This window comes from Phaethon lepturus, unplaced genomic scaffold (genome assembly GCF_000687285.1).
Source record: "Phaethon lepturus isolate BGI_N335 unplaced genomic scaffold, ASM68728v1 scaffold8657, whole genome shotgun sequence".
In the NCBI taxonomy this organism is placed as follows: domain Eukaryota; kingdom Metazoa; phylum Chordata; class Aves; order Phaethontiformes; family Phaethontidae; genus Phaethon; species Phaethon lepturus.
Genome location: NW_010551082.1, coordinates 14,908 through 33,850, shown reverse-complemented (window position 1 = coordinate 33,850; position 18,943 = coordinate 14,908). Strand labels below are relative to the sequence as shown.

General features: G+C 40.4%; 1 protein-coding gene across 1 annotated transcript in view; it reads left to right on the top strand.

Annotated features, from left to right (window-relative positions):
• LOC104623620 (E3 ubiquitin-protein ligase Midline-1-like) overlaps nt 1-18,943 on the top strand; it is a gene marked incomplete at its 5' end in the record, with an annotated part of 31,243 nt that overhangs the window by 4,569 nt on the left and 7,731 nt on the right. Inside the window, 3 exons of the mRNA XM_010290766.1 lie at nt 10,398-10,505; nt 13,394-13,542; nt 17,758-17,885. Coding sequence (XP_010289068.1) covers nt 10,398-10,505; nt 13,394-13,542; nt 17,758-17,885 — 385 coding nt within the window. The remainder of the gene's footprint in view (nt 1-10,397; nt 10,506-13,393; nt 13,543-17,757; nt 17,886-18,943) is intronic.

Below are 18,943 nucleotides of genomic sequence, written 5' to 3'. Positions count from 1 at the left end.
ATGGTGGCAGGTCTACAGCCTCATGCCTTTGGCCAGGCTGCATTCCGCAGAGCACCCCTCGCTCGGGGCCGCTCGCCGGGCTGGCCCCGGTGATCCGGCTCTGCTCCTCGCTCCGCTTAGGGAAGGTGGCTGTGGCTGCCTCCCCAGGGACACCACGCTTGGCCACGTCAAATGAGAAACTGATTCATAGGGTAAAATATCGTTTTCTCCACAAACTGAGAAAATGGTATAGAAGTGGCTACTAATCTGAAATGTGTGTATTTGTAGTCCTAGTTCACAGCGTTCACGCATCTCATATAGTATCTGTAGAAAACTTTTTCACAAGCATTAACAACCATACTGGAGAATTTTATCTTTAAATTCTGTGGATATTCACCCAACGAGAGAGCCCTCTCGGGTGGCGGCTAAATCAGCGGGTGGCTCTTAAAAGTCCATAGAAACATCTGCGCGTGTCAGGAAAGCAGCTACTCAGTTCTGGAGCTATTGTAAAGGGAAGATCCTTGCGGGAAAAGGAGGCAATGTAAATATTTATGCTGTGGCATAAGTTAACAGTCCAGGTACAAGCCCTCTATCTCAGCTGAGGGAGAAGAGGCTCCAGCTGGATCCAGTCCGCTGGGTGAAACGAGGCTGCAGTCATTCGCTTGCAACAAATGTGCCAGGCAAACCGCTCAGGTGAGTGTCTGAAGATTTCTGTGGGAGACTTGGACACATCTCCCGAAAGCATTGTTTTAAAAATGGGTCTGACAGGCCTAGGATACGTCAGGGAAGGATTTAATGCTTAGGTTGTCCCCTCGCTTTTAGCGTCACAGGTTTCTCTGGCTGACAAAGTGCGAATTTGCTTCTTGGCCGTAGTTTCCGGGGCACGTTGCTTCTGTGGATGTGTGAGGCTTCTGCGAATGTCTTTTACATCGTGATGTTAATTGGCATAAGGCATAAATTTGAGCATGAGCCTCTTTGGCCAGTTACTTTTTTCTAAGCAATTTGAGTTTTGTTCCTGGACTTTTTTTCAAATCTCTTTTAGGAAATAGATGATTAGACGTCTGTTCTATAGTCAATACCATGAAGCTTCTCTCATCTGTCAGGCAGAAACATAATCTGAACTCAGCTGGAGGAAAAATTGGAGCAATTATCTAGGGGGGAGGGGAAAGGAAATAGGTTTTGCTTGTAGACAGTTTTATAACATCTGTATCTCAGGCTTTCTGTTTGTTTTGTTTTGTTTTCAAATCACCAGACGTCATAGGAAGCAAATTCTGGACACCACTGCAAAATCATTTTTGGTTGTATAAAGAAGGGAAGGCATTTTCCTCCAACTGTGTAACCCTCAAACTGCCGCATGCTTTGCTCTCTGTTTGTAATGGAAATGCCTGGTTTCTAGCTCACTTCTAAAGCTCTGCTGCAGGCTAAATCTCGGCCTGAAGTTCCCAGTCAAAAATTGTTTTTGTGTGTGTCAAAGGGTGTTTTTTATAGCCGTGTTATATAATCATCTGAAAAAAAAAGTAGTGTATTGAAAGACCACTTATTCCACTGGCACAGATACCGAACACTCACACATATCAGATGCATTTTAAATCAGTGTGACAACAGTAGTGCAAAAGTGATGAAGAGAAGATGGTAACACCTGGAAAATCCTGCTGTCTGCCTGAACAAAAAGAAATGAGCCAGATGTGAAAATTATAACTAATGAAAATTTAAAACTCTGGTCAGACTTCAATTGCAAGACAGCTTCTTCAGATTTTGCAGCAAAATGCCTTAATCAGTTTTATATAAGATACCTGTAGTATTTCTGTTATTTGAGGGACAGCAAATTCAAAACTCAGCTGTCAGAGTGATTCCCCCAGGACACTCAAACAATAAAGAGGCTTTGTCGGTGACAATAAAAAACAGTGGGTACTCTGTTTCCACTAAGCTTCATGGCACTCGCTCCTTCTTGAGATTTGAGACCATTTCAATCAAAGCCCAAGTAAACTGAGAAGTTCCCATAAGGAAAATTCAGGTGGAAAGCCTGTATGTAAATCCTGGTGTCTGAACTGCAGCAAATGGCCTTTGTAGTCAAAGCTGACCACAAGTAGTTTGGAATTGGGAATCTACTTCAGTGGGGTTTTTTAGATAGTAGGAAAGGGGAAATGAGTTAAATAAGTGTTTACCATCGCTGTGGAATATATGGGGCAGATAACTTGAAACATAGCTCCATTTATATCTGCTTTTTCCTCTGCTCCAGTATCTTCTGGTTTCACTAAGATACTTGTTCAGCAGCTAAATTTATTTGCTATATATAAGTACTAGAAGTAACTGACATTTTTTTGATTTGTGAAATAGGCGGGAAAACAGGACTTGAAGTTATTACTCTCAGTAAGCAACTAACTAGCAAACTTCATGATGTGCAGAAAACCCTAAGGGAGTTTGCCGCATTAGTTTCCTAAGACAAGTTTCTAATGAGAGAGGGTACAAGAGTACTTTCTCTATTAACATTGTTCAGATGAAATATGTGGCAAGATCTACTTTTGATTTCGAATTACTTTAGTTCTACATTTAATTCCACTCTCATGAAACTTGATTTCATTTAGCGAAAATCTCAGGTGAGCTTTAGTCAGAGTCTTAATTTTACATAGCATTAGATAAACGAGAAACTTCAGGAATAAACAAGACATGCTGTGTATATGACAATATGGATACCTCAGAATAAATATTAATTCAAGGAAGTTGCATGCCCAGTAAGCCCTAGCCTAGTAGTCAAATATTTCTTGCCTAAAGAATTATTTTATTGCTTTCACAAATTACCAATTCAATGTATGATTGGTCCCTATATATATATATAACTGCAGCACTTATGCATACACTTTATGTACAGATTAGGCATGTGCTAGAATATGTTATTGCACCTACAACTGTTTTTGGAACTTCTGGAACCTCTTGGAGTCATATTTATGGTGGGGGTCACACAGATTGTATATAAAGTAATAGCAGTGCTTGCCATTGCCTGTTAAGGCGGCCAGTTCCCATTCATTCCATCTCTCCCTCTGTCTCGCATCCGTACACATGTATATGTTCACAGTCATCTCAGGCTGATACTCCTGCAAAACTTTGTCCTTAGACCAGAAAATGGGGTTTAATTCACTGTCAGTCACTGGTTAACTAATGCAGCAGGTAATAGTTTGTGCCTGCCATCAGAGAACATAACTTATCAGTCAAAATGTTGTTACTTTTTGGAACCTTCTGTCATTGAGACATTTACCTTTATGGGAACAAAATACTCCTGAGTTCCTCCTTTTTATGCCTAACTTAAATAGCTGAACAGCAATTAAAGCAGCAAGAAGACCAAAGGCATTGGTCCTCTAGGGAGTGTATTAAACACTAGGCTAAAGACCCCAGACCCTGGATGAGAGTGAAACAAAGGCTTAAAGTCATCAGGAAGAAAAAAAACCCAACAATAAATAAGTCAATATAGTTAAATTCAAAAAATATTTGTATTATTTAGATCCAAAGAAAGGACTTACATAAAGGACAAAAATAATGATTGAAAGTAAATTGTTAATATGGCCTTTTTACTGCATCTTGAAAAAAAACATCCCTCTTAAGGGTTAGTTTCACAGTTTAATCTGATCTCAGGGCCTAGTGCTGCCCAAAGTCTCCCCACCTCTGCTTCAGCCCTCCCCACCGGGTTCCTCTACCCGATTCCCATGTGTTTGTGCGACATCTGCGTCAGCCAGGTGAGCTCAGCCCAGCCATTTCCCTGGGTGGCCACGCCGGCTTTTGCAGGTGGAAGGAAAATTTTCTTTTTGGCAGTATGATCCCAAAGCAGTTTAACCCAGTTGTGAAACTGTGGTTTGTCTCTCAATAAATGTCTTTTCTCCGCTATGCTTTCTTATCCTGAGAAATTTCAGCTGTAGTTCCAACATGATGTTGCATTTGTGTTCATTGAAGCAAGCCTAGTCGATAGGCTGTACAGCAGTCACCGTGAGTGTATCTGGAGCAGCTCTTTATGAGAACTTTCCAGATGATCTCAGTTTAAGATTTTTTTCTGTTTTTTAATGGAAACCTTGTAAAAACAATTTGTTTGTTTTCCATGAAACTTCTGGTTTGGCTTTGTTTTGTTTTGGGCTTAGGTTGTAAATGTCACTAGAGGACTGCTAGGTTTCTTGCTGGTTAGTTTCTCAACAATGTGCTTCAAAGCACAGTGGGGCCAAAAAATTTAAAATAGTATTTTAATAAGTAACAGGAGTATTTCAAACTTCTAAAAAGGTTTACTTTTAGTCAAGATTGGGACAGATACATAGTCTTATCAGCCTGACCCAAAGCAGTTTAGCTCTCCTGGCCTAATTGATTCTTCATTCACAAAATTCCTAGGTAGCCAGAGTTAAGTTGCTGTATTTTTGCACTGACCTTTGTTTAACCTGCTCTGAGACTGTCTCTAAACACAGGTCTCCTGTTTAGAGATAGATGTGGAATGCAAACAAAAATAAAGCCTCTGGCACACTTGAAATGGGAGATGACCATTCCTTTTTCTCTTGTGCCAGTTCAGAATAGAGGATTTGTAGATGATCCATTCAGATGGCAAGCTGATTAATATCACATATTTCCAAAGCCACAGTTTGTCACAATGGATAAAATCAGTTTTATGCTTAGACTAGATAAAGTCTGAAAGAGTTTGCTTTTGCTCTACAGCAGACTAAATTGAATAACCCGTGATATCAAACAGGGATATGAAATGAAAGAAGTTTGAATCCATGACTCTCATTCAGCCTAGCCATCCATAAAAAGAAAGGGAAGAAATGTTTTCATAAGTGCGCATGTGCCATTATCCTTTGTATTTCCATTAAATGTAATAAATGAAACATGGATGATGTTAAAATATTACTTTAATGTATTGTGACTTTATGAAGAAAAGTTATTTATTTTACAACGTGGAGTAATTAAAAAATAAATGGGCCTCTCTCTTTAGATGAGTAAAATCCTTTAATTCATCTGGAGACTCTAAAACAAGCAAACGTGTTCCACATCTACATGACAATGAAGAAAGTTTTCCTAAACAGATACGGGCCATTCCATGTCATCATTTTAGAATTTTTTCCTCATTTCTAGTTTGGTGTAAGAAGGAATTCAGGCTCAAAATCTAGAGTGAAATATGTGGCAAAGATGTTACAGTTGTTAAGTGGAATCATTGCAATTTGCTTTTCTGAGGTTTTTGCTTATTTGTTGAGTATGTAGTAATTCTATAACCATCAACCCAAACTCATAAAGAAAACTGATACCTCTTCTTTACCTGTATGCCCACAACTGCAAAGAAATTATCTTTAGAGGCATTGAGACAATTTTTAAATAATAAAGATGAAACTCAAATTCATACCTCACTTCGCAAAGATCAGAGTTCTTCTACAACCTACTTTCTTCCATTTTGCATAACCAGTGGAGGACAAATGAATAAAAATCACTCTGGTTTTGATGGCTTTATCCCAGACAGTGTAGCCTTAAAAAGCAGGCCACCTCTAGCTTAGGGTTTCTTATTTTGCTTGTCATTTAGAGATTATTTACCAAAAAAACACATGCATTTCCACTTGCAGGCAAAACTGCCTCACCCATAAGGAATCTCAGAGGGAGAGTTTTGCTCCTGCAAGGAAAATTCTGCTGAGACACTAAAAAATCCTTTGATTGCAGTATCTTAGTGGGGAAAGTTTTTGCGGGTATGAATCTGACACTCTGTTTGCCTTTGAATTAACCATAGCAGCTCCCCTGTAACCTCGCACCTCTCGGCACGTTATAACTGTGTGATTTCCCACACATCTGCTGGGGACTTTGAAACCACTGCATTCGTTTTCTTACGACCTAAGCTGCAATTTAACTCAGGTCTCTGAAGATGAAAGCCAAGGAAGATTCTGCAGAGCGCAGAACATTTTCCAAAGCAGATCTCAGCTTGTGGAGATGGGAACAGCTGGCCTGCTCTCCCCTTCGGGTCAGGAGGGCTTGTTGTTTCCAGCTCCCTGTCAGACATCTGAGGAAACCCCATTTCTCTTTTTTTTTTCTACGCCCACTCCCTGAGGCAAAGGCCAGCAGTCCCTACCCATCTGTCTGGAAAACCTGGAAAGAACCTTGAAATATTTTTTTTTCAGTAGACTGTCTGTTTGAGGTCTTTGGATATTACAGAAATAGAATTAAATTCCCCGCAAAAGCAGCAGGACTAGAATCAGCACTTGCTTTCTTGCGTGCTTGTTTGTAGCAGAAAATGTCATAATTTTTGCTAAATTGCAACAAGGCCTCCTAGTCAGTTTTAAAACAGTTTTGAGGCATGGAAGAGAAGTTTATGAAAATTATAGCAATGAAACACAAAGCTTTAGGTTTGAAGTAGTTCTGGACATGGATTTTTAAGGAATTTGTTGATGCCAAAACTAAGTGTATTGACGTCAGTGAAGTTTTCTGGAGAAAGGTGTCCCCAAGTCCAGTATAAATTGCTATTTCAGATTATGGAGTCAACATTCATCTGGGGTGGAGGAAGCCCAGATTTCAGTCTGCTCTCCGCATGATTCAGAGCCTCCCACAACCAAAGTGAGCGATGCAGTCTCTAGACTTTTCTAACGCAGCTCTCAGTCTCTTTTAATGAACTCCTTGGAAAGCGGGCTTGTTTTTAATGTGGAAAAATGTAAAACGTAAAACCTCAAATATTTTCACCAGACAGAACTCACATTCTTTGGCCAGCCCCAGCTGGAAGTTATTGTCAAGGTTGCTGTTCATCAAAGGACTCAAGCAGAAGGCAGAGCCTTATTCTGGTGTTTCTGTAGCACCTGTAGAGTGGAGGCCTGCTCCACGCCTGTGGCTCTTTGGGGCTCTTTGGTCTGACATATGACTCCTCAGAAACATACAAGTAAATAATATTCAATGCTAATCTCACAAATAGTCCCTTTAGGGCCACAGCTAATATGGTGCACTTAAAGTCGGGCATGTGCTCAATTATAAAGTTATTACTGAATCAGAGGCCTTGTAGGCTGAAAATTTGATTAAGGAGATTTCAGCTTGAGAAAAGCCCCCAGATTAAATGTTGGGGTTTTTTTTATACAAAGCTCAGACATATCAAATTGTTTTGGACTGTTCTTTTCACTGTTAATAAGCTTGTGCAAGCTATAAAGTTGGAAATGTCTTCAAATGAAGTTTATAAAAGAGTATACTTTTCAGATTTCAAAGCAAAAGAAAAGTCTGCAGTCAGTGTGTTAAGAAATCAAAATTTTTTTTCCAGCATTTTGTTTTTCTTAGTCTAGAGTTTTTTTAAGTTAAGATTTAATTAATACTTTATTTTTCAAACCAACCAAAGCATTAAATGAAACAATCTTAGCTTAACCTTCCTGTAACTCTATGTTTCATGACAGTTACCCCAAAGATTAATTAGATCTGCTTGACAAAATGAGTTTGTGATGCAAGTGGTGATAGAAGTAACACTGTGAGTGGAAGCTACTCAAAAATCCTGTGAAGTGTTACCGTAATTAAGTGCCAAAGTCAGCTCTGGCGTGAGCAGACCTCAGTATCGACACAGAAGGACGTGTACCCATGTGCAGTGGATGTGATCGTTGCCCCTGACTGAGCCCGTTGGGATTCCCCGCTCTTTGGTGGAATTTCAGTCCACTGGTGAAACTGGAGTTGGGGCTGGGGAAACTGGTGCACTGGACGACTTCTTGAAAACAACTCTGCAGAAGTTCATGCCTAGATATTAGGCTATTATTTAGACTAGATATTAGGAAAAATTTCTTTATGGAGGGAGTGATCAGGCAGCGGAACAGGTTGCCCAGGGAGGTGGTGGAGTCACCATTACTGGAAGTGTTCAAAAAACATGTAGATGGGGCACTTTGGAACATGGTTTAGTGGGCATGGTGGTGTTGGGTTGATGGTTGGACTTGATGATCTTAAAAGTCTCTTTCAACCTTAATGATTCTGTGATTCTGTGAAAATACGGTGCACGAGAGTACAGGAGGGTGTGATGCAGCTGGAAGGGTGGAATGACGAGAAGAAGGGGAACAGGAGGGACAGTGTTGATTGACTAGTTCTTCTAGGTTTCCTGAGCAGTCAGTGGAGAGGCACTGGTGCTGCCAGAGGCTTCGGGTGAGCAGCTCCGTGGTCTGTCTCTCATGGACCATGGTGGGAAGCCAGCCAGAGCAAAGAGCTGACTCAAGGAGATGAATAGACACCTAAAACCACTGTGGAAGTACTTTCTACATCTTCACTTACTGCATGCAGATCTCCCCAGCACTTTCAGTAACATCTGACCCCTTCCAGGAACAAATATATTTTCTCTTTATAATCCTGATATCTTAATTAACAGTTCAACCTGTAAAATATGTAATCAAACTTTACTTTTATGAAGGTTTGAGAAGGATAATCCAAAACATTAATGAAAGCAGGCCTTTGTAAACAAGTCCTCTCTTTGCTTGGGGGACACAATGTATTTCACATAAGAAGTTTATTTGTAAAATTGGCCTCGGTCCAAATTTAGATATATAAGCATTTGTTTAATCTTAATGAGCTCCATAGTGTGCTTACAGGTAAATGCATGTTTAAGCACATTGTTGGAAGAACAAAAAGAAGGCTGAGGCAGATCCAGTGGCTCATTGGCCTGAAAAATAAACCAAGGGGAGAAATATAGTCATTTCTTACCTGGAACTGTTCCCTGTTGTTCACCACTAGCTCTTACCCTCCCAATGGAAAAAGGGATGTGGCTCTAGGTACAGTTGGCCAGGACTGAAGACTGCTTTACCCTTTTAGCAAAGTGTGTATGGAAACATGGCTCTGAAATCACTCTTTTAATTTTTTCTTTATTCTAGACACTATTAGAATTTTTTGCCTTTTTCTCTGTCTCTTTAGCCATACGTGTTAGCTATACATACTGCTGCTGGTGGGGAATTAGGTTTTTCTTGTCATACAGGATGTTGACCTTTCACTGAAAAACACAGTCTTCCCCAGAAAAAAAACCATTTTCAGATGAGAACAAAAACTTTTCTAGTTTAAGTTTTCTTATTTTTTGAAAAAGTCAACATTTTCCATAGGAAGTTAATATTCTTTGTGAGGTTTTTTGCATTAAAAACTGTTTCACTGGCTCATATTTATGCTGCAGAAAACCACATGAGCACAGCTATTATTTTGTATTTTATTCATTGGTGAGGCAAAGTGATAATAATAAAGACAGTCAATACACATGACTTGGTAATGTAGCTTGGATCTTTGGTAATTTGAATCTTTCAGGTACCACTATATGGATGCTGAAAATAATAAATAATATATTCAAGTGTTAAATTCAGCAAATCAAACATTAGGAATCGTTATGAAAGTGATCAAGACGAAGTAGAGAACATATTGTGCCACTGTGTGACTCTATATATAATTTGTTTGCACCTTAAGCACTTAGTACAGTTCTGTTCCCCATATCAAAAAGGGAGATGATAAATCTGGCAAAGTTTCAAAGAAAAAAAAAGGATGATTGAAGGTATGGTACATTTTTCATACTATACCATATACCACACAGGAAAAACTGAGTCACTTACTTAAGACTCTTCAATGTAGAAAAGCAGTCCTGCTAGAGGACAAAAAATATCCATCTATAAAAGCACAAGCAGCACGGAGATTGTGGGTAGGTATCAGTAGTTCACGGTCCTTTCCAGTAGAAGAACTTGGGATCATTAAATGTGGCTGGAAAGAGACGGGTTCAAATCCCTCTAAAGGAGGCAGTTGTTCACTTGGCTGTGAGTTAAGCTGTGGTGCTCCAGGCTGTAGGATGGTGGGGATACTTAAAAGTTTGCAGGGGTTGAAGGAGAAACTACGTAAATCCAGAGGAGATAACTCTTCTGAGTGTTAGTAATGATGCAGAAATTGTGGCTGGTTCAAGAAGACTCTGAACTGCAAATGGTTGGAGGACCAGAAAATATTAATGGGAATCATCATACACGTTGGGACTTATTCCTAAAATGCTTTACTAGCAGATGCTGGCACTAGCAGCAGTGAGAGACATTGCACTATACGGAGTGTCTGATCCAGTGCCTCTGCCCTTATGTGCGTTAGTATTCGCTGCAGTCCTATATACAGCTTGAAACTGTGACGTGTGTTAAACACCTACTGAACAGCCTTCACTTCTCACTGATGTCCACTATAACTGACATCACTCAGTACTCACAGGACCAGGCTTTTCCCACTTGAGTTAGAAATACATGATGAGTATCTATTTGCAAGTCCTACTTCCTACAAACCAGACTTGTTTCAGTATTTCACAAAATTCAAGACAAGGAAAACAAAACACCACAAAGTTTATACAGAGAAAGGAGCTAAAAATGCCAAACCCAACATTATAGAAATTACAATCTCTAAACTAGAAAAAGGAAAAGGGAAATGTCAAAGAAAGGTTTTGCTATTCATAATTGTTTGCTTTGTAGGTAAATGCATCCCGCCAAGAAACCAAGCTAATGGAAGAATGTGACCAGCTCATTGAAATCATCCAGCAAAGACGACAAATAATTGGAACCAAAATCAAGGAAGGAAAGGTAAAAGCTTTTCTTCTTTAGATCACAAGTAGGTCAACACTGCTTCCCCATGCTATGGCTTTTTGACCTCAGGTACTATTAATACACATTTATAAAAGTCCTTATGTAGTCCTGTAGTCCTGGGCTACTGCTACTTTCATGTGAAGACAAATGAAATATATTGATTAGTATGATAGACCTTAACGGTTTATCTGGCATTTCTATCACTACATGTGATTATGATTTTTAAGGATAAACACAGAAATGATGTCACCATCAGTAAATGATAATAAAATGATGACTAATTAATGATTCCTTCACTCTGTTATATATCTGACTGTTTCCTCCAAAGTTTTCATTTTCACAGTGTCACAACGTTTGGTATTGTGGCTGGCAATTATCTACATTAATATTTTAGCCTGGATACTTTAATTATTTACTAAAATAGTATCACATAAAGAATTTGTTTCAATCAATGTCATTCTTGAGAATAGGAAGTCTAATTTATTTACAAAAACAAAATTCAAAAACATGCAGGAAATTAAATCAAGTGCGCATTTCTAATTACTGAGGTACAATCATTATTAGTGGCAAATACATTGAGCAGAAAAAATCTGTGATATTCAAGTTTCGATGCAGTTTGCTAGCTGCCTGTTAACTGAGAAACACATTAGCGTTGAATTAACATTCTTATTTTCTAGGTACATGGTGTTTACTCTTTAACTGTTGAACTAACTAAGTCAAGTATAAACTCTTCTTGTGTGGGAAAAGCTCAGGAAAGGAATAAAGTCAAGAGCAGGTTAAATGGTTCACGCAGCTGTCAAGATATTCCAATTAACTTGAAATAAAAAGCCTGTAGGCAAGGGCTGACTTAAACATGCTTGAAACTGCAGGTCCTGTACATTGTGTGACAGAACTTGAATTTCCTCATGTTATTAACAAAATATAATTCCCTTCAAAATGGAAAAGATGCCCTTCTGCATTATTGTTTCAACTCTGTTTCTCTATGTAATGAGACCAGCTGTGCTTCCAATGAAGTAAAAAACTTTCCATTCATTTGGATTTGTGCTATATACATGAGTTGCTTTTAAAAAATCTATTGCTTGCAAAGACGTATTGTAATATCCATTAGAGCATGGAAGATTTATAATACAATTGGCTCCAAATTTATTTGAATACAGTTGATATCAGACTCTATCCCCATTCTTTGTTCTACTTTGTCCAAACAGAAGTGATACCAATGGAGGTCCAGTAAAGATCTGGAATGTTTTGCCCCAAATGTTGTATATGTTGAAAGATTTTAGGGGTTCAAGAGACGCATGTGAAAAGTCACAGGAACTTCTGCCCAGCGTATCTTCTTTTAAGAGAGCCTGTGGCTAAGAGTCTTTCTGGAAGGTAGGGCACTGCAAATTTGTCTGTGGGACTCTAGTTATGGCTCCAGAGCTGGAAACACCTAGGTATCAAGCTCTAGCTATGGCTGCGACAACGTGGTGCAGCTCCACTCTTCATCTCACCTATCACCTGAAACCTATAAAATCCCACGGAGCATGTAACAGGGGAAAAACACTTAAGTATCAAATAGTTAAGATCATTTTAGTGCAGACATCATTCCTACCATTGGAATGGGGGGAGTGGGTGAGGCAAGACTCTTCCTTTTAAAGATTATCATCCGTTGTCTTCTGGAAGAAGATATAAAAAAGAACCAAGGAAACAAAAAACCTAGTTCAGATGTAGACCTCACAAATCATGACATGCCTTCTGACTGCTAAAAGCTCACAAGGTAACATTTATTTCAGTTTATTGTTTGTTTTGTTAATTAATAAGTAAATAAAGGAGTGACCTACTTAATACGGCAATGTACCTTTCCCTGTTTAGGCTGGTGTAGACCAAATTGTAATTTCTGCAAATGCGCAGCCAGAGAAAACGTTATCGTGTTAGTTCATCCTAGAAGCTGATCAGATCATTAGCATTATCAAAATCTGAGATTGCATTATCAAAATGCTGAGATTGGGAATGATATCTTCATTATAAATTTGGATATTTCTGCCAATCCACTTGGTTGTTAATTTCCTCATTTTGCATGTAACTGGGTCGTAATGCCTTTCTAAACTCCAGAATTATTTAATTTCCTTCCTATTTCTTACTCCTATTCAAACTATGATCCTGATGTGATAACAATGGGAAGGACTCCCAGACCTTTCAGGAACTAGAAGTTTTGTTAGCCAACATTGTCTTTAAATGGAGGATTGACTGTGCCCCTCCCTAACCTTTCAGCTAATGATTACAGTCACATCTACTGTGTTTATCTCCAGCACATATGTTTGCAGTAATAATAATCAGCTCTGCAGCACTACTGTGCTTTTGTCTAGTTAAAAATATCCAACGAGAAAACACCCTGTTTGTCTGAAAGCACATAAAGAAAAGGGCAGGCATATATTGTTAGTAGAATTGAACAGCCTTTTTCTGTCAAGTTTTATTTTCAGATTACTTTTTATGAAACTCATCTCAGTAATACGAAAAAAGTAGTTAATCTATAAGCTGCCTTTAACACAGATCTCATCACTTCAGGGGAACTGTTATCTAAATAGCCCTTAGTTATCATGTAAGCAGAAAGTACCAGGAAATGACGTTTCTTCTGTTGGAAAAAAGGCCAGCTGTGCTTGTTTTGGCTCTCCCCTGTTGTTTTCCATGCGGAAAATACTGAGGCAGAAAGGCTGTGCCTGTCCCCTTATTAAAAATGTTACATGGCTAGATGGGGCTCACCATCAAGCCGGTGTGAAAGAAGCTCTTGTCAGTGAAACCATTCATCTTAACTCCCTCTTTGCATTCCAGCTTTGCCTCGGAAGTGCAAATGTGATCATGATTTGTGATCTTAGAGATGTGACTGCTTTCTTATGTTTCCACTCAAGGTGGTGAGGTTGAGAAAACTGGCTCAGCAGATTGCGAACTGCAAACAGTGCATTGAGCGCTCAACATCCCTCATCTCTCAGGCTGAACAGTCGCTGAAGGAGAATGATCATGCTCGCTTCCTGCAATCTGCCAAAAATATCACTGAAAGGTAAAGAAGACGTTCCTCTTGCAAAACCTCAGTGTAAGGCAAATGGGTTGTCATAGTTGCTATATTCATAGAATCGTTAAAGTTGTCTTGTCCCACCACAGATGTGGTCAAAGAGGGAGGGGGTTAATTGACACATTCCCTCAAAACACTACTTTGTGCTGTACCAGCATGGGAATGGCCTTACTGTAATGCTAAACCAAAACATCCCTTTGAAAAGAGGAGCAGTTGAAAAAGGATGCAAAATAAGAGTTAGGATAGTAATAGCATGCAGAAATGAAGGAGGTAGCACAGATGCCAAGCAGATATCTGGTGTTAACACAGTAAAAAAACGTATTTCTGGAGGCTGAAATTCCTACTCCATGAAAAACTCTGAGATTGAGATAGAAATCAGGCAGTGAGTACATTCATTAGAAGAAATTTGGAATTATTTTAATGGGTTCATATTCTTCACAAAATAGCAAGCATCAAGGTAGCGATATGTGTAACTTTGGGAACCTGCCACATGCATCTCTGAGGTAGCCCACTCAAAGAGTTGGAGACTCAACAGCTTGGGTGTCTGGAAGTTATAGCAGCTGCTGTGTTGGGTCTCTGGGTGCAGGGGATTTCTACTACTTCTAGGATCCTAGCTCCTTTTCAGCATGCCAAGGACCCAAAGACAAGGGAGCAAGTCTTTCCAGGAAACTGTGCTATCAGAAAATTACGTCTGGTTTTCAGTGCAACACGGAATGCTGAAACATTCCCACTGAATTTCAGCAGTATTTTCCGATCAAAAAATGATCTGTTGGAATTATCAGCTGTTTAGCCATCAGTCAGGGAAACAAAAAAAGGGAAATATACCTGGACAATGAAGAAGAAAACCATTAAAAAGTATGCTCATTTACTCAGCTATTTTTTTTCTCTGGGTTCACATTATATCTTCACATTGTCCAGCCAATTTTCACCTAACCTAAAGCATGAAATTCCCTGCTCTTGTTGTGTTTTTTAAAGTCTATCACTTACTCTGGAGTGCTGAATGCAGATTCTCTGAACATGAGGCTTCACCAAAGCTATTTAATCAGTTTATAAATAAACCAGCAACGCTGGTTGCTCATTACAAGTTCAGAGAATTGACAATCTGTTGAGAAAGGCAAGGCAAGGGATTACGTTTGATCTCTCAGACTCAGGTTTGTATTCTGTCACCACAATACATTGTGACACTTCTTTCTTCCAGCTGAAGCTGATAGTAAAACTACACATGAGTATGATGAGCAAAAAGCTGAAGGTGGGGGGGTCTGGCCTTTTTTCAGTATTTGGTGGAACAAGCAGTAGGGCGTAAACCTGTGGAGACACACAGCTTTTTAACTGACTACCGGAGGATATCCAGAGAAGCTCCATTTTCACCTGGTAAACACGAACAGTTGCATCATAAATAGTCACAGGGGAGACACTCAGAGAGCAGAAACGAGACCAGCTGACATATGTGCCTAATCAAATCTAATTCTTGGCTATCACAGATTGCTGTCTGTAATGAGATGGCTGTGAATGCCCTGAAAATCAGAGAATCATTTAAAGCAGTGAATGAAACTGAGGGGGAAAAACCACCAAGTGCTTGCAGACAAATTGCAAGTGGAAAAGGAGACTAAATCTGATTAATAAATTATTCCCTACAAGTAACTCTCTTAGTTCTCATGTGGTAAGCAATATTTTGTTTGCTTCTAGACTGCTCATTTAACAGTCTCACCAGGGCCCTGAGCTCCAGCAGCTAAAACAGTCTCCTGAAATTATGCTCATTGCATTTCTTCATGCACATATTTCAAAGTAATTGCGGTATAATATTCTCAGTTGTAAGCACAACAGGTAACTATGTGTAGCAAAGACATTACACACACTACAATGATTTAGGTCTTGCAGTGTTTACGGCGGGTGAAATGCATCTATCCTAGAAAAAGCCCATTTCAACCAAGTACGGTGTCAGGCAGAGCAGGCAGAAATACAAGAGGAAATTCAATCCTCTGAACCTGATATGGTGTCGTGGTTTAGCCCCAGCCGGCAACTAAGCACCACGCAGCCGCTCACTCACTCCCCCTCCCGCAGTGGGACGGGGAAGAGAATTGGGAAAAAACTCGTGGGTTGAGATAAACACGGTTTAATAGGACAGGAAAAAAAAAAAAGAAGGAAACAACAATAATAATACCAACAAAGGAATGTACAAGAACAAGTGATGCCCAATACAGCAATTGCTCACCACCCCGTGATCGACAGCCCGTCCCCGAGCAGCGATTTCCGCCCCCCGGCCAACTCCAGTTTATGTACTGGGCATGACGTCGTATGGTAGGGAATATCTCTTTGGCCAGTCTGGGTCAGCTGTCCCGGCTGTGTCCCCTCCCAGCTCCCCGTGCACCCCCAGCCTGCTCGCTGGCAGGCCAGCACAAGAAGCTGGACTGTCCTTGGCTGCTCAGCAGCAACCCAAAACATCAGCACACTATCAACAGCTTCTCATCCCAAATCCAAAACACAGTCCCGCACCAGCCTCTGCGAAGAAAACCAGCTCCATCCTGGCTGAAACCAGGACATATGGTGACAGTGTGTCTGAAACTGTGAGCAGTTGAGCTCACCAAAAACTGACTTCAAACACTTAATCACAGCACATTCTTTGCATAGCCCCAGACAACAGTCCAAAAGCCTGGTGAGATGGTCTTCTTCACAATAAATTTGTTCTTTATGGAGGTATTCAAAGCAGCTCTTAATCGTAGATACCTGCTTCCTGGTTTATTAGCAAGACCTATGTTAATTTTGTAGAGTTGTGTATCAACCTGAGTCTGCCCTAACACAGGTCCTACAAGAAATGCATGTCTTTTTTCCTTACTAAATGTGCAAACATCTTATTGTAACTGCAGATGAACTACAGGGGGGTGGGAGAGCCAAAAAAGAAGTGAAAGAGCTCAGGGAATTTTTCCCTCTCAGTACATGGGGCAAAAGGCACTTCAGTTATCCTCTCTAAAAAAAAACCCCATCTGTACCAGGATCTACTTTAAACTAAGTCCTACAACTACAGTTGCAAGAGAAACAGTGCTGAAAACTGTATAAAAAGAATTATTGACCAGGGAACCTCCTCAGCTCAGTTTCTGAAAACCATGCTGAAGACAATGAGATGCACAGCTCAGTTTTTGACTTTCCTAACTGTATTTTCCTAAAATACTACACAAGAAATATATGAAAACATAGTTCTTAGCAAGCATTTGGCCTGGAGCCATTTAAGTCCTGCCTACAGAGACATACTCTAATTTGGGAAACTGTTAACTGAAACAATCAAAATATTTTGAGCTGACATGTGTCACGAATGACAGATAATTGACATACCTTGTATGCATGGCTGGGTGTTTACCTCCAAACTGAAACAATTAACAAATTTCTGTTGTATAACATGAGGTTTAATAATCTCTTTGCTTAAATGGCCCGAACTTCCTCTAAACATATCCAGTATCCAGCTCTCCAGTAACATGTATTTTGAGATACCAGGCTGAAGGATCTGAAAACTCCATCCTGATGGCAGTTTTCTTCTGAAAGCTCATCTCTTTATATTAGTACGGCTGGACAAACAAAAAGTGGATGTAGCTCCTGAAATGAGGTAGGCTGGGAAACTTCAGTTTTGGAGGAAATGTAAGCATGCACACATGCTTTACAGGGAAAAGACTTTCAAAATAAACTGTGCTGACATCTATTTGTTTTATCTTCCCCCTGTGCTTTTTGTAGTTAACAGCAGTGTGCTGCGCTGAAGAGCTGAGGAGGTGTGGGGATCTGCACCAAGCCCTTGGGATAACAGTGCCAAGGAAAGCCTGGGGCAAGAAGCTGCTTGGGAAAACAAGGGTTGGGAGAGATGCAGCATCTGTCAGTGTTGCTTAAAACACTGATAAAAATGTTTCTATTGCTACTTTGGTTCAGCGGGTGACTGGAAAGAACAATTCAAAGTATATTGTTGCCAATATTTTGTTAAAAATTTATATGATGCTGCATGTTAGGCAAAACCGAAGTAATAAGGAAATTTTACTGGGGACTTCACTCCCAAAAATAAAAGTGGTAGGAGAAGCTCCTGACTTAAACCATATAAATAAAATACATGTAATAGTATTTGTGAAGCTTTTTGAGAAGTGATAACAATCATGATGATCAAGTTCTACCTTGATGTGAAAGTTATTGTGTCTTAGGTGTTAAAAGACTCTTTTCTTTCCATTATAGGGTTTCCATGGCAACCGCATCCTCCCAGGTTCTAATTCCTGAAATTAATCTCAACGATACTTTTGATACTTTCGCACTTGATTTTACCAGGGAGAAGAAATTATTGGAATGCCTTGATTACCTTACAGGTAACTTTTTTTCTCAAGGTGCTACTATTGTATCTTTCTCATAAAACAATAGGTACAGGATTTTCTTCATTTCTCCCTGTGGTCAGTTAACCTTGGCTGGTGCCCACCCAGCCCCTCTTTCACTCCACCTCCTCAGCAAGACTGGAAGAGAAAATAAGAATAAAAGCTCATGGGTTGAGATAAGGACAGGGAGATCACTCAGCAGTTACTGCTACAGGCCAAACAGACTCTACTTGGGGAAGATTAATGTTATTTATTGTTAATTAATTGTAAGACTTGGATAGTGAGAAATAAAAACAAAACAAAAAACAGTTTCCCCCCATCATTCTGGGCTCAACTTCACTCCCAACTCTTCTACATTCTCTCCCTGAGCAGCACAGGGGGACAGGGAATGGGGGTTGTGGTCAGTTCATGATATGTTGTCTCTGCCACTCCTCCCTCCTCATGCTCTTCCCCTGCTCCACTGTGGGTCCTTCCCACAGACTGCAGTTCTCCAAGAACTGCTTCAACATGTGTCCTTTCCATGGGGAACAGTCCTTCGGGAAGGGACTGCTCCAGCATGAGTCCCCCATGGGCCATGGTTCCAGCCAGAAAACCTGCTTCTGCATGGGCTCCTCTCCACTGCTGCAGCTTCCTTCAGGGCACATCCACCTGCTCTACAGGCTGTAGGTGGATATCTGCTCCACTGTGGTCCTCCATGGGCTGCAGGGGCACAGCTGGCCTCACCGTGGTCTTCTCCACAGGCTGCAGGGGAATCTCTGCTCTGGCACCTGGAGGACGTCCTGCCCCTCCTTCTGCTCTGACCTTGGTGTCTGCAGGGCTGTTTCTCTGACATTTTCCTACTCTTCCTCCCAGCTGCTGCGCAGCATATTTTACCCTTTCTTAAACATGCTATCACAGAGGCGCTACCAGCGTCACTGATGGTTTCAGCTTTGGGCAGCAGTGGGTCCGTCTTGGAGGTGGCTGTGTCTGACATGGGGTCAGGTCCTGGTCTCTTCTCACAGAAGTCACCCCTGTAGCCCTCCTGCTACCAAAACCTTGTCATGTACATAACCCCA